Raw genomic sequence first — 16,906 nt, forward strand, 5'->3', positions numbered from 1 at the left:
ATTTTTCAATGGAGTTTTAGATATGACATCCAAAGCATAAACAGCAAATGAAAAAAATAGGTAAATCAGACCTCATCAAAATTTTTTAAACAAAAATTTTTAAACATTTTTGCTTCAAAGAACATTATCAAGAAAGTAAAAAGATAACCTACAAAAAAGGAGAAAATATTTGCAAATCATGTATCTGATAAGGGTCTTGTATCCAGAATATATGAAGAAAAGGACTCAGACTCAACAACAAAAAGACAAACAACCCAGTGAAAATATGACCAAAGTACTCTGAATAGACATTTCTCCAGAGATGATATACAAATGGCCAATAAGCACATGAAAAGATGCTCAACATCATTAGCCATTAGGGAAATGCTAATCAAAACCATAAAGATGGGCTTCCCTGGTGGCGCAGTGGTTGAGAGTCCGCCTGCCAATGCAGGGGACATGGGTTCGTGCCCCGGTCCGGGAAGATCCCACATGCCGCGGAGCAGCTGGGCCCGTGAGCCATGGCCGCTGAGCCTGCGTGTCTGGAGCCTGTGCTCTGCAACGGGAGAGGCCACAACAGTGAGAGGCCCGCGTACCGCAAAAAAAATAAAAAAGGAGTTAAGTAGTGATACATGCTACAACATGGATAAACTTGAAAGCATTATGCTGAATGACGGACATCAGACATAGGGATCATATATTGTATGATAGCATTAAATGAAATGTCCAGAATGAGGGAATCCATAGAGACAGAAAGTAGACTAGAGTTTTCCAGGGACTGGGGGAATGTGGGGAATGGGGAGTGACTGCTAAAGGGTTTCTTTTGGGGGTGATAAAAATATGCTAGGAAAAGATAGTGGTGATGGTTGCACCACCTTGTGACTATACTAAAAAACCACTGACTTGTACACTTTAAAGTGGTAATTTCATGTATGTGAATTATATCTCAATTTTTAAAAAAGTATAGAGAGGTCCCATGTGCCTTTGCCCAGCTTCCTCCAATGGTAACATCCTATGTGACCATAGTACATTATCAAAACTAGGAAAGTGACATTGGTATAATGTGCAGACCTTCATACACGTGTGTGTGTGTGTGTGTGTAAGTTCTTTTCAGTTTTGTCACATGTAGATTTGTGGAACCACCACCACATCAAGATGCAGAACAACTCCATCACCTCAAAGGAATTCCCTCATGCGACCCTTTATAGCCACCCCTCCCCACCCCTGTCCCTAACCCAGACAGCCACCAACCTATTCTCTATACTTTTTGTCATTTCAAGAATGCTATATACATGGAATCATACTATATGTAACCTTTTTGAGACTGACTTTTTCCTACTCAGTATAATGCCCTTGACACCTAACCAAATTGTTGTATCAAGAGTTTGTTCCTTTTTAAGGCGATAACTTATTAAATCGGGGCTACTTCTGAGGGCAGTCCAGCATCTCCCTGGGGGTGTGTGGATCTGTGTTAGGTTAAAGCTGGAGAAAGCACCTATGTTAGGAGTTAGAAAGTTACCTCCTGAGAGAGGCCTTCTTCTCTGACCATCTGTTCTAAAACAGTCCTTCCACTGGCCATTAATAATTCTCTCATATTTTCTTCATCGAATTTATTCCCCCACCCCCAGCCCCACTTGATTTTTTTTTTTCTTGGCAATGTTACTTGTTTGCCTCCCCTCCTGGCACAGACCTGGGATCTGCTGGGCCAGGCACCCCCCGCACTCAGTATTTGTTGAGCAAGTGGGTAGCAGATGCCGTTGGCGCCTCCCGCAGGCCCTTGCCCTTCCCACTTTGGTCCCTGCTGGCTCCCCTTCCCACTGCCAGCACACACTTCTCCAGTGGAGGATCTGTTTTCTGGCCTCCAGGGCCCACTTTGCCTCCCCTGCAGCAGGCCCAGACTGGTGGGGAACTGAGCCCCCAGGAGCAGCCCTGAACCTACACTGATGGGAACCGGGGTGTGGGTACCCCAGCTCCCTTGTCCCGGAATTGGAGTCACCCTGAGGTGTGTTCCGCACTGGCTCCCAGGTTCCCTGGTGACGTGGAGCTCACAGGTGTGCCTAGCCTGGTAACACACTCTTTATGGAATGCCTCTCCCCCTCTCACTTCCCCACCCTCCAACTGGTGTTTTCTTCACTGTCTAAATCAACTCCTTACACTTGCCTTGCCTCAGGGTCTGTTCCTGGGGGAATCCAAACCAACACAGAATGAATGAATGAATGAATGAATGAATGAATTAAAAACCTAGGTTTAAATCCTCACTCCATCACTTGGGCAAACCACACCTTTGCTGGACTCTGGTCTTCCTTCAGTGACCTGGGTGTTACTGCAGTACTCACCTTCCAGGGCTTGGAGAGAACCCAGTGAGATAATGGCGGTGCCCAGGTGCCCTGATTCTTGTTCTGCCATATTTTTTTTTTTTTTTTTTTTTTTTTTTTGCAGTACGCGGGCCTCTCACTGTTGCGGCCTCTCCCGTTGCGGAGCACAGGCTCCGGACGCACAGGCTCAACGGCCATGGCTCACGGGCCCAGCCGCTCCGCGGCATGTGGGATCTTCCCGGACCGGGGCAAGAACCCGTGTCCCCTGCATCGGCAGGCGGACTCTCAACCACTGCGCCACCAGGGAAGCCCTGTTCTGCCATCTTGATTACCACCTGCGATGGGCAGGTGCAGCAGACGCTCTCCTGCTGGCCTGGCACCTGGAGGTTTGCCCAGCGTGCCTTGGGTCAGCCCTCGGCAGCTTCCCGGCAGCCTTCCTCTCGGGGACTCTGTCTGTGGAAAGGAAACAACAGAAGGCCCAGTTGCTAATGAGGCCCAGAGTTACCCACAGGTTAATGTTCTCCATCTTTGAACACCACGACTCCCACCTAGCCCTCCCGTTATCCCTCCCGCTGACGGAAACGTGAAGGGAAATCAATTACAGTCCCCTCGCTTGTGTCTAAGGGTCAGCCTTCAGTCTCTGCCTTTGTCAAGCAGCCTCAGCGACCCATTTTAGGCTCCAGTGAAGAGAAGGAATGAGACTCCCCTGCTGGATTTGAGATGTGCTATCTTTGACCCCTCGCAGCTGCCCAGAGCACTAAAAGTTCTCGCAGAGCTTGAGAAACTTGCCAGAATAAGTCAGAACCCCTTGAACTCATCTCTCCCCCTTAACAAAGCAGCCTCCTCCCTCCTGAAAGGCACCATTGTCACTGGGACAAGCCACCTCTGTCCTCCGTGCAGCTGGAGCCTGAGCCTCATGTCTCCTGGGGGCCAGCAGACCCCAGAGGCAGGCACGGTCCTGGGGATGGGAGCCCATGGAGACGCTCTCAAATACGGGGCAAAGCTCCTTTTAGATAAAAGGAACAACTTCAGCCAGTGTCAGAGATACAGGTTGCTTATTGGCAGATGGGACTTGTGACTGTTCAGCCCCTAAGCAGGGACCCTAAACTCATGCCTGCAGGGGCCGGGCAGAAGCATAACCAGGGAGGTGAGGTGGGTGTAGAACAGTAGGGAATGGTGAGGACTGGGGCACCGGAGAGCACCCGCCCTGGCCGCCAGAGCAGTGTACTCAGCTCCAGCCAACGGCTGTCAGGGACCCCGTGTTGCCGCGTCTCCTAAGTCTGTAAACAAGCCAGACAGCTAGCTCTGAGGGGGAGGGGCTATCTTCCATCTTTAAGTCTTGGCAATGAATTTGCCTTAAAAAAAAAAAAACACTTCATGAGCTAGACAAAATAGCTCTGCCAGCCAGATCAGTTTAGTCTCTTCTTTAAAGTTTCAGTGAGAGGACAGATATTAGGAGGTACATTTCACTTATCTGTTCATTTCTTCATTCAACGATTGTTCAAAAAATTCAATTCAAAGATTTTTTTGTCATTTACCATGTGCCAAGGAACTGTGCTGAACGCTAAGGGTTCTGGAATGAATTAGAAGAGCTTGCAGCTGAGTGTGCATGTATGTGTATGTGTATGTGTGTGTGCGTGCGTGCGCATGCGTGTGTTGGTGGTGGGGGGGTGACATAGACATGAAGACAGGTACTTGTGGGACACTGAGTAAATTATAACCTCGGGGCTTCCCTGGTTAAAAAAAAAAAAAATTATAACCTCAGGTGTTTCAAGGAGCCGTGGGCACCTGGAGAAGGGAGTGACTGTGTCAAGGGAAGGGGTGACAGTGGAGGAGACAGCACATCTGAGCTGAAGTTCCCAGGGGGAGAAGGGCAGGAGAGTACTGCACTCAGAGGCCCAGCCTGTGCAAAGGCACAGAGGCCGAGCCAGCATGGACATATTTGGGAACAACTGTGCGTTTTGTCCAGACGTAGAGCAGAAGAGGTACCCAAAGAGACGAGAGGGGGTGACCAGGGCTGAGCAAAGTCCCCTGATTTCACTTTTTCCCATCTGCATCCCAACACTCATTATCTGAAATGTTGTTGGTGCAAATGAAAATGACAGCAAGGCTCCCTGCTCCTCTGCCTCTTTGGCCTTGAGAATGGCCTTGGCAGCCTCGCTGGCAGGCGGAAACTGCACACAGGGGTCCCAAGGCTTGGAAACCCTGAAAGGGAACAGAATAAATCCTAAGGCTCAGTGCCATGGCCCCGTCCCAACAAACGCCTGAGCCGGTTTCTTTCTTTCCTATTTTTAAATTTTTAAAATTCTACAGGGTTTTACAAAAGAAAATCAAAGGCTCTGTTTGCCAGGTTAATCAAATAGCTCAAGTCATGGCTCTTTTCCCGTCCTTCTCCTCCAGTCTCTCTCCCCAGCAAAGCCGATTAGGTCGATTAAAATAAAGCCCGCTGCATTTTAAATTTGGTCTGGATGGCAGGGCCCCATGTGACAGCTTTGTGCCGGGGACGAGGGTCAGTAACCTGCTCCAAAATGCGGTCCAGATGGGGTGAGATCTAAGACCCCACCCAGGATGAAGTAGAGAAGGTGGGTGGCTTCCCACCCTCATCCTCCCCTGGTTTCCATAGTCACTGCCCGCTTACTTTGGGGTAAGGCAGAATTGTGCTAACAATAACAACTTCCTTCTCTTGCTGGCGTTTCAGGGCAAGAAAGACCCTTCCTTGTGGACGTGCCCCTTCCACCCGCCGCTCCAGCTCTTTTTTGTTATCCGCAACACGAGACAGCTGCGTGACTTTGGTCTAACCAAGATCAAAGTTTGGAATTACTGCACAGCTGACGGCGTAAGTAACGGGCTCCGGTTCCTGGCTGGGCATTTGGCTGATGGAAGCACTTAGTGCTTTCCCATAGCCTGATTCCCGAAGTTGCAAAATGGGGACCAGGAGGCCCCGTTGCGCTTCCTCCTGGGTGTAGCAAGCGCCTGCTGGGGGATTTCACTTCGCGTTGTCAGAGCCCCCAGGAGCAGAGCCTCCGCTGAAGGTTTGGGAAGTAGAATCAGGTCACCTTTCGGGGGAACTGGAGAAATATGAACCGAGGCGCAGTTTTAACAGATAAGGAAACAGACACACAGAGAGGTTACGTAACGTGGCCCAAGGCACACAGCCAGTGAGCGTCAGAGTGAGAATTTGAATCCCTGCAGTCAGACTCCAGGCCCATTGGCTTAGCCAGCGCTTCTCAAACCGTATCCGCAACAACTTGCCTGGGATCTTGATAAAAAACGGGTTCTAATCCAGCAGGTCTAGGGCGGGGCCCAAGATTCTGCACGTCTAACCAGCTCCCACATGTACCAGTGCCCCTGGTGTGTGCACCCCACTCTAAACAGCCAGGCTCTTAACCTCTGTGCTCTTCAGCCCCTCTGGTTTCAGAACCCCTCCCCTCCTTCCTACCCTCATACCACTACCCGGGCCCTCATCCTTGCTTTCTTCTCCGGGTTGTTTTTCACATATTCATATGCATTTATTCCTCCGTTCAACCTTGATTATTGAGCACATCCTAGGTACCGTCAGGCTTCATGATCAATTGTGAGGACCCTGATGTAAAGACACAGTCCATGCCTTGGAGGTGCTCCTTGTCTAAAAGCTGGCAGACAAGTAAATGTGGAAGTATGAGGCAGTGTGATGAAGGCCTTGATAAAGCTGAACCCAGAGAGCCAAGGGTTTCTAACAGAAGCCCCAGGGACTCGGCAGGGAGCACAGTGAGCAAGGAGGGGCAGGACTCCCTCAGCCTGTCTTGGTTTCTCCTCTTATGATAGAAAAGGGAGCAAAACTTTTTCTGCTTTCCTTTCTAATCTGCTATAAGGGAAGCAATCGTACAAGCGAGATGATAAATGGGAACCAATCCTCGGCCTCAGTATTGTTAGAGAGACGCTAGGGCCTGGTGGGGAACGTGGCAGACTGGCAGGCACATGGCCCAGGTAAAGGGCAGGGCGTTTTTCAGCTTTAACTAATGATTGATACGGAGCAATGCCAGCCAGTACTGCTAGATCTTCTGAACGTTCCCTGAGAGCTGGGAATCTGGATTTTGAGATGAGCTATTCTGTTTGCAAATGTCAGTAGCTAATTTCACTTCTTTTGAAGCCACCATACAGTTCAAACCAAACTCATCTTTGCGCTGGAGCTAGCCTTTCCCAGTCTGCGGCCGCTGGAGCCTGGAGGAGGGAGCCCGCCTCAGGCTGGGAGAGGTCAGGGAAGGTACTTGAAAGAGCACATACCTGAGCTCTAGTGAAAAGAGAAGCACTGAGCTGGACAGAAAAGAGAAAGCCTCTCCAGGTGGAGGGAGCTTCGCGGGCAAAGGCGTGGAGGTGTGGAAGAGTACAGCCTCCTAATTGCTCTCCCTGACCCCAGGCCCAAGCCTCCGGTCTGTCTCCAGTAGCCACTGGGAGGTCTTATCACGACTCTACTGTTTCAAGCCCTCAAAGGCTCCCCTTGATCCAGAGAATCCAGGACAGAGGGCCCCTAATCCCTGTGCGTCAAGCCTGCTTCTCTCTCGGCACCCGCCCCTTGACCACGCCACCCTCCAGAGTGCCAGCTGCTCGTGGCTCTCCACCGCCCTCCCTGGTGGGCGCATCTTTAGTCCCTAGCCCCTCCCATCTCGCTCAACTCAAAATGTTTGCCTCTGCCTCGTATTCCTGGGAAACCCAGACTTCCCTTTCTCCAGGATGCTCGCCTGACCCCCTGACCCTTGTGCACTTCTGGACCTCATGAACTGGTTCTATCGCCCCTGTACCAGGATGGGCACTTGTCCCCCCATCACACTGTGGGCCTCTTGGGAGCAGGGCCTGAGTCGTCTCCACCACTGCTCTGTTCCAAGTAGAAATACATGGTTGTCGAATGAATGAATGAGTTCATTCCCCCAAGAGCCCATAAGCAATTGTCTCATCCTTCTTGAGATCCAGATGAGAGACTCAGAGTAGGAGGGGTTAGGATGCTTGCCCAAGGTCATACCGCAGGTTAGAGGCCAGCTGGGGCTCAACCAGGAGACTCCATGCCCCCTCCCACCTGGCCGTCCTCCCCTCCTGTACCTCTTCTGGCTGGTTCTCCGCCCACCCACTCACCCAGCTGTCTCTCCAGCTTCCAAATAACCATCTGCTAGGCTCTGGGGATCTGGAGGCTAACATGGCAGACGCGGTCCCAGCCGGCTCTGTTCACACACGATGCTGCCCCAGAGAAGTAACAAAAAGCATTCTCTGATTTCTGTGTTTTGATTTTTTTTTTCAAACAAATGCCTAAAGTTTAAATTTGAGAAAAAGACCAAACTATTGGAACAAATGAGAAAGTTCCTGTGGGCGTGTCAGGCTCCCCTGCCCGGGGTGCGCGCAGGGGCTGTCCTCTAGGCCCCGGATGCAGCCCCGGCCCCATGTAGCTGCAGCGCGTTCCCAGCATCTAGGGCTGGGTCCTCTCCTTCTCCAGTTCGCCCGGCACTTCCTGGCAGGCGGTCACCAGCATCTTCTGGAATGGTTAATGAAACGGCGCTGGCTGCCCAAGCCCATGCCCTGTAGCTCGGCCCTGTCATCAACTATATCGCTCAGGCCAAGAAAGGCAGGTTTTATGTGCTATATTACAAAGAAGATAAGCTTCGTCCCTTTTGGCTGAGGCCCGCCTTTCTTCTTTAACCTGCGCTCGGCCTTCCCTGTGTGCTGAGAATAGAAACGGGGCAGGACATCAGGGCGTCATCGCTGTTGCGGGCGCTTTGGGGAGCAGCCGGCTGCGGGGATTAGAGACTTGAGGTGTTTCTACACAGAGGAGTGTGTGGAGGACCGCAGTCCCCGGCAGGGCCACCACTTATGTAACGCACATCTATCTGTTGACAGAATTTTCCGGGGACAGAAAGCACAAACAAATGCAGCTGCAGGTTGCTTTCATTTAATATTCTTCCAGAGAATGCTATTACTGTGTGTTTCAGAGGAGATAAAATGAGAGTTTATTGGAAATATAGCTCAGCCCAGTAGACACGGCTTGTTAAGACAGTGTTTTGTGTCTGGGAATTCAAGGAAGCAAAGTTCAATGTGAGGCGCTGATCCAACCAAGGCTTGTTTAGAGCATAAGAAAAGAAGGTGCTAGAAGAAAAGGAGTCTCTTATTGGAAAATCTGCTGCCTCGTTAGGTGATGCGGTAAGCGTGAACCGGCCCGGAGGAGAGGACTTCCGGGCAGGGTAAGGACACGGAGGCTAGCATCCGTCCACGCAGGCACACAGGGCGGCCCGCAGATGTGGGTACTCATCACAGCTGCCGTTTACCCAATGCTGCATGCATCAGGCAGGCATGAAGCCCCCACTGAGTGCTCCGTAAACATTTGATGCCTGAACAAATAACTGAACAAATGAATCATCTCAATTAACCTCCCAACCGTCCTACAAGGTGGATGTTGTCAGGCCCCATGTTGTAGATAAAGAAGCTGGGGCTTAGGATAAAAAGATCCTATGGGACAGATAGCTGCGTCTCTTTTGCCAACTCTGTTTGGAAATGGCTGCCTGGAGTGCTGTCTTGAGAAGGATTTAGAGCTTTCCTTCTGGTTCATCCAGGAAAGGGTGTGTGATTGATCAGCGATGCCTGTCTTGGGCTCAGGAGGAGGACGCGATAATATGTTTGTCACATTTTGTGATGTTTCCCCAGATTAAATGACTGGCCCAGCTCGTGAGGAGTAAGGGCCTGAGGTGGGAAGGGAACATGGGGGCTGTGGGTTTCCCTGCGGTTTTTCTCGACATTGCTTCCCCTGCAGAGCGACATCTGCTAGGAGAAAGGAATCAATGGTCTCCCTCCTCTAGGATGTAATAACCCATCCAAAAAGTGGGCTTTCAGCTGCTCGCCACGGTCCATCTGTTTTCATTTATAATAAGCACATTCATCATCTACGTGGCACCATTCCATCACCATTTTCACCTGCAGCATCACCATGCAGATGCCACCTCCAGCCTGGTCACAACAGCAAGTGAGGCAGGACCCAGTGATATATTTTATGCATGGAAATGGTGCTCACTAAGTAGTTTTTGAATTAATTAATTAATTAATGTTAGATTTCCCCAGGGGTGTATTTCTTCTCTTTTTTTTTTAACTTTTTATTTTATATTGGAGTATAGTTGATTAACAACGTTGTGATAGTTTCAGGTATACAGCAAAGTGATTCAGTTATACATATACATATAACTATTCTTTTTCAAATTCTTTTCCCATTTAGGTTGTTATGTAATATTGAGCAGAGTTCCCTGTGCTATACAGCAGGTCCCTGTTGGTTATCCATTTTTAAAATAGCAGTGTGTACATGTCAATCCCAAACTCCAGTGGTATATCTCTGTGACTTGTCATGGTGATCCAGACCAGGACTGCCCAATAGAACTTCTGATAATATTAACATGCTCTATCTGCCCTGTCTAGGGCAGTAGCCACTAGCCCCAGGTGGCCACTGAGAACTTGAATTGTGGCTCCTGTAACTGAGAGACTGCATTTTACAATTTATTTCATTTTAATATTAATATAATTGTCCACATGTGGCTGGTGACTACATATCGGACCATAAGGGTCTTGGTGCTCAGGGAACCATGTTGAACAAATAGACAAGGTCCTGTTCATGCAGCCCTGTCACTTCTCATGAGGAAGGGACAAAAAAAAAAAAAAGGGCACAAGTGAATAGTGTCATTTCAGGTAATGCTAAGTGTTCTGAAGGCGATAAAATCAGGCAACGGGAGAGAGGCAGGAGGAGAAAGAGGCAGGGCTGCTCTGGACAGGTGGTCAAAGGCCTTCCCCGACCTGGATGTGGAGAAGGAGCAGCCATGCTAACATCAGTGGGAAGAGAATTCCCAGCAGGGGGCACAGCAAGAGGGAAGGCAGGAACAACCAGTTTAGGCAGAGACTGAGCTGGTGAACAGAGGAGAGGGTAAGGGGAGGTCCCAGGGGTAGGTGGGAACCAGGTCGTGTGGGCCTTACTGGTTTGCAGGCAGAATAAGGGGATGGTCAGAGCCAGCCCAGCTGAGGCAAACCCTGGCTCCTCCTCTTCCTAGCCATGTGACCTTGGGCGTGTTACTCTATGCCTCTATGCCTCGGTTTCCTCATCTGGAAAATGGGGTGATTATTGTTCGGTTAATACGTATGAAGTGCTCAGAATGATTCCTGGCCTTTGTGAGCACTATACAAAGGTCAGCTCTTAGTATCATTATTGAAGGGTTTTGGGCAAAGGGTGATACAATCTGATTGAGGAATTTAAAAGATCACTCAGGCTGCTGTTTGGAGAAGGGATCAGAGGGAAGCGGGAGCCCCAAGAGGAGGCTCTTAGCATAGTCTAGCTTGGTGGCTTGGATGAGGGTCCCAGTGCCTCTGGAGTGCACCATGGGTAGATTCAATTCATCCCAGGGCAATATTTGTATTTTCAGAAAGGCCTCTTTTTTTGGCAGGGGGGCGGGCAGGGGTGGACTTTCAAATGAATGCAAGTGAAGAGATTAGTTCAATAACGACCTATGTACCTTTCACCAGCTTCATTAATTATCTACATTCTGCCATTTTTCTTCCATCTCTTCCCCTAACATTTAAAAATAAATTGTAGCTATCATATCATTTCACTCATAAATTTTTTGTATGCATCTCTAACAGATAAGGAGTTTGTTTTTATATAATCCCAATGCCACTATCATACCTGACAATAATTAATTATTATGCTGTAATACCCAGTCCATATTCAAATATCCTTGATTGCCCCCAAATTATTTTTTTTAATAGTTGATTTGTTTGGATCAGGATACAAACTGAGGCCAAACATGGCAATGGCTTTGAAGTCAAAGATGTGACCTTCATTTGGGCAGCTGAGTCAGTGTAGCCTGATGGCTCTGCCATATGGTGGGGTCTGTGCACCCTTGGGCCTGGAGATCATGATGGCATCTTAACAGGGCAGCTGGTGGGAAAGGCACTAACCCAGGCGCACAAGAACCTTCCTTAGGTGTTGACCTCAGGCTTGGTCTAGGCCATTGCCTGTCACCAGAGGGTGCTCTCTTGTAGGTGGGCTGCAGGATCTGAAATCTATGTGCAGAGTCCATGCTGGGGAAGATACAGGTGTGATCATCTTGAGAGTCCCAGGAGACTCAGGTTTGAAGCAGACCCCCAGCCAGCAGGGGAAGGAGAGGTGAGGAGAGAATTCTGCCTTGAGAGAGGGGACTCAACGAGGTATTCAGGCTCCAGCCAGAAGGTTGGAATTCAGATCCATACTGTACCCCCACCAGGGATGAGAACACAGATGCAGAACCAGGGTAGAAGCTGAGGCCCATATCCTGTTCTGTACAGACCAGGGGACAGGCTGCATCTGGGACCAGACAGATGTCTAAGTAGGGAGAACTGCTCACCCATGTGCAGGGGCCAGCCTAGGACAGCAAGTTAAATCCCAGACCCCCTAGGCGGTAGGGCTCCCCATCTCCTGCCTGCCTTGGCCAGGACTGATTTAGTAGCTGAATCTTTTGATTAAATTTCCCAGCGCTAATGTATCAGCCAGGATTCTCTTGGTAACAAAGGACAAGAAAACCCAATTAAATCCGGCTTAAGGACAAAAAAGTGTTCTTTGGCCCATGTTACAGGAGAGTAAGAGTTTGCTGGCTTCAGGCATGGCAGGATCCAGGAGCTCACAGGATGCCATCAGGAAGCTGCCTCCCTCCATCACATATCTCTGCTTTCCTCTGTGTTGTCATCATCCTCAGGTTCCAAGTGGTGGTCCCTGATGACATCGCTCTTGATTTCAGCACTCCTTGCAGAAAGAGACTCTCCTCAAGAAAGTCCCCGACTGAGGCCCCACTGGCCAGGCCTGGGTTGCAACCTGGGGTGAGGCCCACATTATCCACATGAAGTCAGGTCGAGGGAAGGGTGGATTCCCGATGGAAAATTGAGGTGCTGTCTCCAAAAGAAGGGAACATCACCAGAGAAAGTAGAAAACGATAGCCAAACTAGGTCCTTTTTCTTTTCCTCTAAGAATGCAGAAATCACATGCTGTTGAATTTATTCACTAAACCTTCCCCAAGGCTTAATTTCTGAACCAAGCTTCGCTCCTAGCCATGAGATACTTTTCTTCGGCATATCCGCCCGGCCTTGCACCGACACCCCAACTTGGTATCCCCACCCCCAGGCCCCTCGGCCCCAGTCCCGGCTCTGCTTCCTCTTACTGTCTGCAGCAGCGCCCGACTCCCACCTATGAATCCTCCGCTCCCCGCTTTGCCCCTCACGGCCAGTCATCCCTAAGTCCTACCATTTCCACTGCCAAAACCTGTCTCCTTCCAAGTCCAACTCCCCCTTCCCCTGCTGCCCGCTGCCCCCACCACCTCCCCGCTCCGCTCACTCATCTGCTCAGTCCCTGCGTCTCATCAGCAGAGCCGTTATCGATCGCCCCACACTCAGGCGTTTTGCTGGGGCCAGGAATCAGACACGCTGTCTGCCTCTGCGAGCTCTCACCCAGGCAGGAGGGCCCAGGGGGATAACGGCAAACCACAGTTCAGTGGGGCTGGGACAGTGGCGGGAGATGAGCCAAGGGCCTCGCCACTGCAGAATGCCTCAGGGGAGAGGCCACAGTCCCCGGCCAGCTCGTGCTGCCGGGGCATCCTGGGAAGAGGCTATGCCCCAACTGACCAAAGGCAGCTCACAGACTGCAGCTGGCTCACAGCGTGTTTTCAAAGTTCTTTAATTAATTGCCAACATTTAAAAATTGGAAGGGATTCCATGCAAAATAGGGATTTTTGACTTTTATTGAGAAACTAGACGATCTGGTGACACGAGGTCACATCCACTCCTGGAAGCTTTGGCGGAGCTGAGTCATGGCACCACAGTCCCCACCACTCCTACTTGTGTCCCCGACACAGTGGCACAGTTGTCCTGACACCACACCACCTCTCCCATTTGCCATGCTTGCCCAGGCCCTGTGTGCATGTGCACTGGTGACCTTCTCCATTCTCAGACCCCAAAACTGGCTCTCTGGCTCTTCCATCCTTATGCAACTTTCATCCCCTCTGGTCCCTAGGAAATTCCTCTCTTCTGTGCCTTTGCTCCTGCCCTTCCCAGCACCTGGAATACCTAGTCGGTCTCATTACAAACCCTGCCTTTGGAAACATCAAGGTTCTGCTTCACCCACCAGCCTCCTGCACACCCTTAGCCTGCCCCAGGCCCCTTCTGGTGGTCTCAGCCACCCCTTCCAGTCACCAAGTCATGTACTTCCCTAGGGTATCCCTCAGTTTCCTGAGCCTTTGGTGTCCCAAACGGGTGCCCCCAGCCAAATCTATCCTGCAGGCGTATTCCGTTTGGCACTCACGATGTTGTACAGCTTGTGAAACATTTGACAACATTGGAAAGTTGGCTTTTGATGTGCTGGCTATATTCCCTCTGTGGCGTCCACCGGCTGGAGCCCAGTGACCCCTGCAGCCTCTGGACTTGCAGGTGTGCGTTCCCCAGCTCACCAGCATCCCCGTGCCGCTCACGTCTGTGGTGCTGCAAGCATTTGAGTCTGTGACACCTAATTATTCATACTTTTGTGAACTCCTTAAGGAGAGGAGACTTGCTGTCATCTTTTGTGTCTCACAAAGGCCAGGATCCTGAAAGGCCCCCATGTGGTATGTGTTGGGTTGAATAAAATTGCGAGAATTGCCTGCTGGGGCCTGAGCCCAGATCGAGGGGAATCTTTTTTTTTTTTAATTTATTTTTTATTGAAATACAGTCCATTTACAATATCATGTTAGTTTCTGGTGTACAGCACAGTGATTCAGTTATATATATGTATGCATATATATGTTATGTATATACATATATACACATATATATATATTCCTTTTCAGATTCTTTTCCCTTATAGGTTATTGCAAAATACTGAGTAGAGTTCCCTGTGCTGTACAGAAGGTCCTTGCTGGTTATCTGTTTTATATATAGTCGTGTGTATATGTCAATCCCATCTTGAGGGGAATCTTGACCTAAGTCAGCAAGAGTAATGCTAGGCTCCACTCTGGAGTGGATGGGGTTCTCCTGTGCCTGCTGCCAGCCTCTTCCAGGAACAGGGAACTGCTGCACCAGGACTTAGGGGAGCAGGGAGTCTCCAGCCACGCTAGCCCTGAGCAGCCAGCCTCAGCAGGTACTTCCATCCAGGCAGTAGATTGGGTACAAGACAATGATGGCGGCTTGCGTTTCTTGAGTGTGTATTATGTGCCAGTCAGCACTGAAAGCACTTTACACATATGAGCTCATTTATTCCGTACAGCAGTCCTATGAGATTGGTACTGTGGTGATCAGCTCCATCCTACAGATGGGGAAGCTGAGGCCCAGAAAAGCAGAAGAACTTGCTGGTAGTCACATGACTACCAGGCAATCTGGTGCCCACCACCTGGTCCCGCCTTTCAATAGAGAGTAACTGTGGTCCCTGGCAAGCCGGGCCCTGCCTAGAGCAGCCATCACTCTGCCCTGGCCCCGTCCTGCCAGATGGCCTAAATCTTCAAGAGAGGCCAAAAAGGCACATTGTGATGTGAAAGCTCTCAGTTTTAAGATATTATCAGCTGGTGTTGAAATTTTTAACTGCTCTATGGGCCAAACCAGCCCAGATCCAGCTGTAGGTCCTCCGGTTGGTGGCCCCATCTGTCAGGTCCCATCCCCGTCCTTTGTCCTCTGAGTCTGTGATACTGGGAGGTCAGAGTCGTTGGCCCCCAGCCTGGCATGTAATAGGTTAAATGTAGCTTGTTAAATGTCACATGTCCCCACCATCTTCTTCAAGTGGCTACATCACAAAGAAGGGTTTTCATTGCTCTTCCTCCCAAGGGACATATGAAAGGTCATTGAGATCTCCTCTCAATAAAGCATTCAAGTTCAGGTGCAAAGAGCAGGTTTAGTTCCCAGAGCTAGGCCTCAAGATAGATGGGGATAGGCCTGTTCCCCATCCTTGAAGGTCTCCATCCGCTGAAGACAGGTGAGCACATGGGGCCACGAGGTAGTAGGCGCAAGGGTCCAGTCGCAAGCCCAGCTGTGAGAGCCTAGAGGAGGACCCTCGACTCAACCCGAGGAGGCGGGGAGGGGCAGATCGGGAGAGCCAGGGGCTTCCCGGAGGGGTCTTCAGCTCCTGAGCCAGGTCCCGAAGCCTACATGGCAGCTCTCTGGGCAGCCGCAGCTCACTCCCCGAAGTCGCCCATGCTTGATAAGCCTCCCAATCACCCACAGCCCCTCGGCCCCTCCTCTTGTGGACCCAGCACTTCCCGGCAAACAGAGCAGTAAGGGACGGCAGCCCATGTTCTCCAGGTGCAGTGGAGCCAGCGTGGGTGCCCAGCTGGTGACAGAACCCCTAGAGTGTGGGCCCCCTCGGGCTGTGCATCAATGAGGTCCAGCGACACACAGCTGGTTCGACTCCAATTGTCACCCACGCCGAGGAAGGGTTTGCTTTAATGGACCCTCCCTGTCATCCGGCACGTAGGCTTGGCCAATGCTTTGCTCCAGATGATTTCCTTCAGGCTTTTTCGCCTGTGCTGAGGGCAGTTGTTGGTCTCTAGGGAAAGTGTTTTGTGAGCACAGGAGCCCCTGCCTCTGCTTGGGTTGTTGTGATGGAGCCGGGCTGCCATCAATCTTTGCTGAGCAATTCATGTGCTCATTGGAAGAGACATGTCATTTGACCCCAGGACCAGGGAGGAAGGTGGCCTTATCGAGTCACTTCAATTACTTAGATCAAAATAATATTAATGTTGTTGTGTTTAAAATGCATTACAGTCTCAACGTGACTGGTTCTCGTCAACTGGAAAAAAGGATAAAGTCCTTCTTTGGACTAGAGAAGGTGCTCGCATTGACCACATGGCAGCCACAGAGTTTCAAAGTGTCCTTTTGAAAATCCACTGCAAAAGGGGTTTGAGACAGCATCAACAAAAGGCATAGCAATAACTCTAGTTAAACGAGGAAGAAAATAGGAGCACCAAGGAAGCAAGTACCCGCCCCCCCGACACACACACAAATGGTTCTCAGGGTAAGGTCGTCAGCAGCATGGAGTTTCACCTCGATTTCTTGGAAGCTGAGGCAAAGGAGGAAACAGCCAGGACTAGAGCCCTCTTGCTGGAAGGAGGAAGCAGGTTGGTTGTTTAGGAGTGAAAGGATTTTCCCTTGGATCTATTCCCAAAGGCACCCCTCATGCAGAGCTTTACAGAGGGATGCCAAGTAGCACAGACCTGCAAAATCTCGACCCTGTCTTCTCCACGGAGCAGACATGTGTCTCACATAGCTTTGGACCACACTCTTGAGGTGTGATGGCAGTTGCATCAGTATGTACGTAAATACATAGGAAAAGTCTGGAAGGACACAAGCATACGTACATATGCTCCCCACTGGTGCCCACAATGACTGCCTCTAGGGAGTGAGGAGAGAGCTAGGATGGGAGTGCGAGATAGTTGGTCCATGGGGACTAATTAAGAAATAGAAGTGGCGACTCAGGATTCCACCCAGAGCAGGTGGCCAGGCTAGCACAGCCAAGACGGAGGCCCTCTCCAGGTCTGGCTTGACCCAAAGGGAGGTGGCAATAGGACTTCAGGGTGTCAGCCAGAGTGGCTCCCTGTGCACCAGCTGTGTGACCTCAGAGAATGCTGAGGCTCAGT

At 50.4% G+C, this 16,906-nt stretch overlaps 1 protein-coding gene across 1 annotated transcript in view; it reads left to right on the top strand.

Moving 5' to 3' along the window:
• The window catches only part of KATNIP (katanin interacting protein), a 145,182-nt gene that overhangs the window by 79,839 nt on the left and 48,437 nt on the right, over nucleotides 1–16,906 (top strand). Inside the window, exon 12 of the mRNA XM_079720130.1 lies at nucleotides 4,993–5,130. Coding sequence (XP_079576256.1) covers nucleotides 4,993–5,130 — 138 coding nt within the window. The remainder of the gene's footprint in view (nucleotides 1–4,992; nucleotides 5,131–16,906) is intronic.

Source organism: Hyperoodon ampullatus (genome assembly GCF_949752795.1).
Source record: "Hyperoodon ampullatus genome assembly, chromosome: 14".
Classification (NCBI taxonomy): Eukaryota; Metazoa; Chordata; class Mammalia; order Artiodactyla; family Ziphiidae; genus Hyperoodon; species Hyperoodon ampullatus.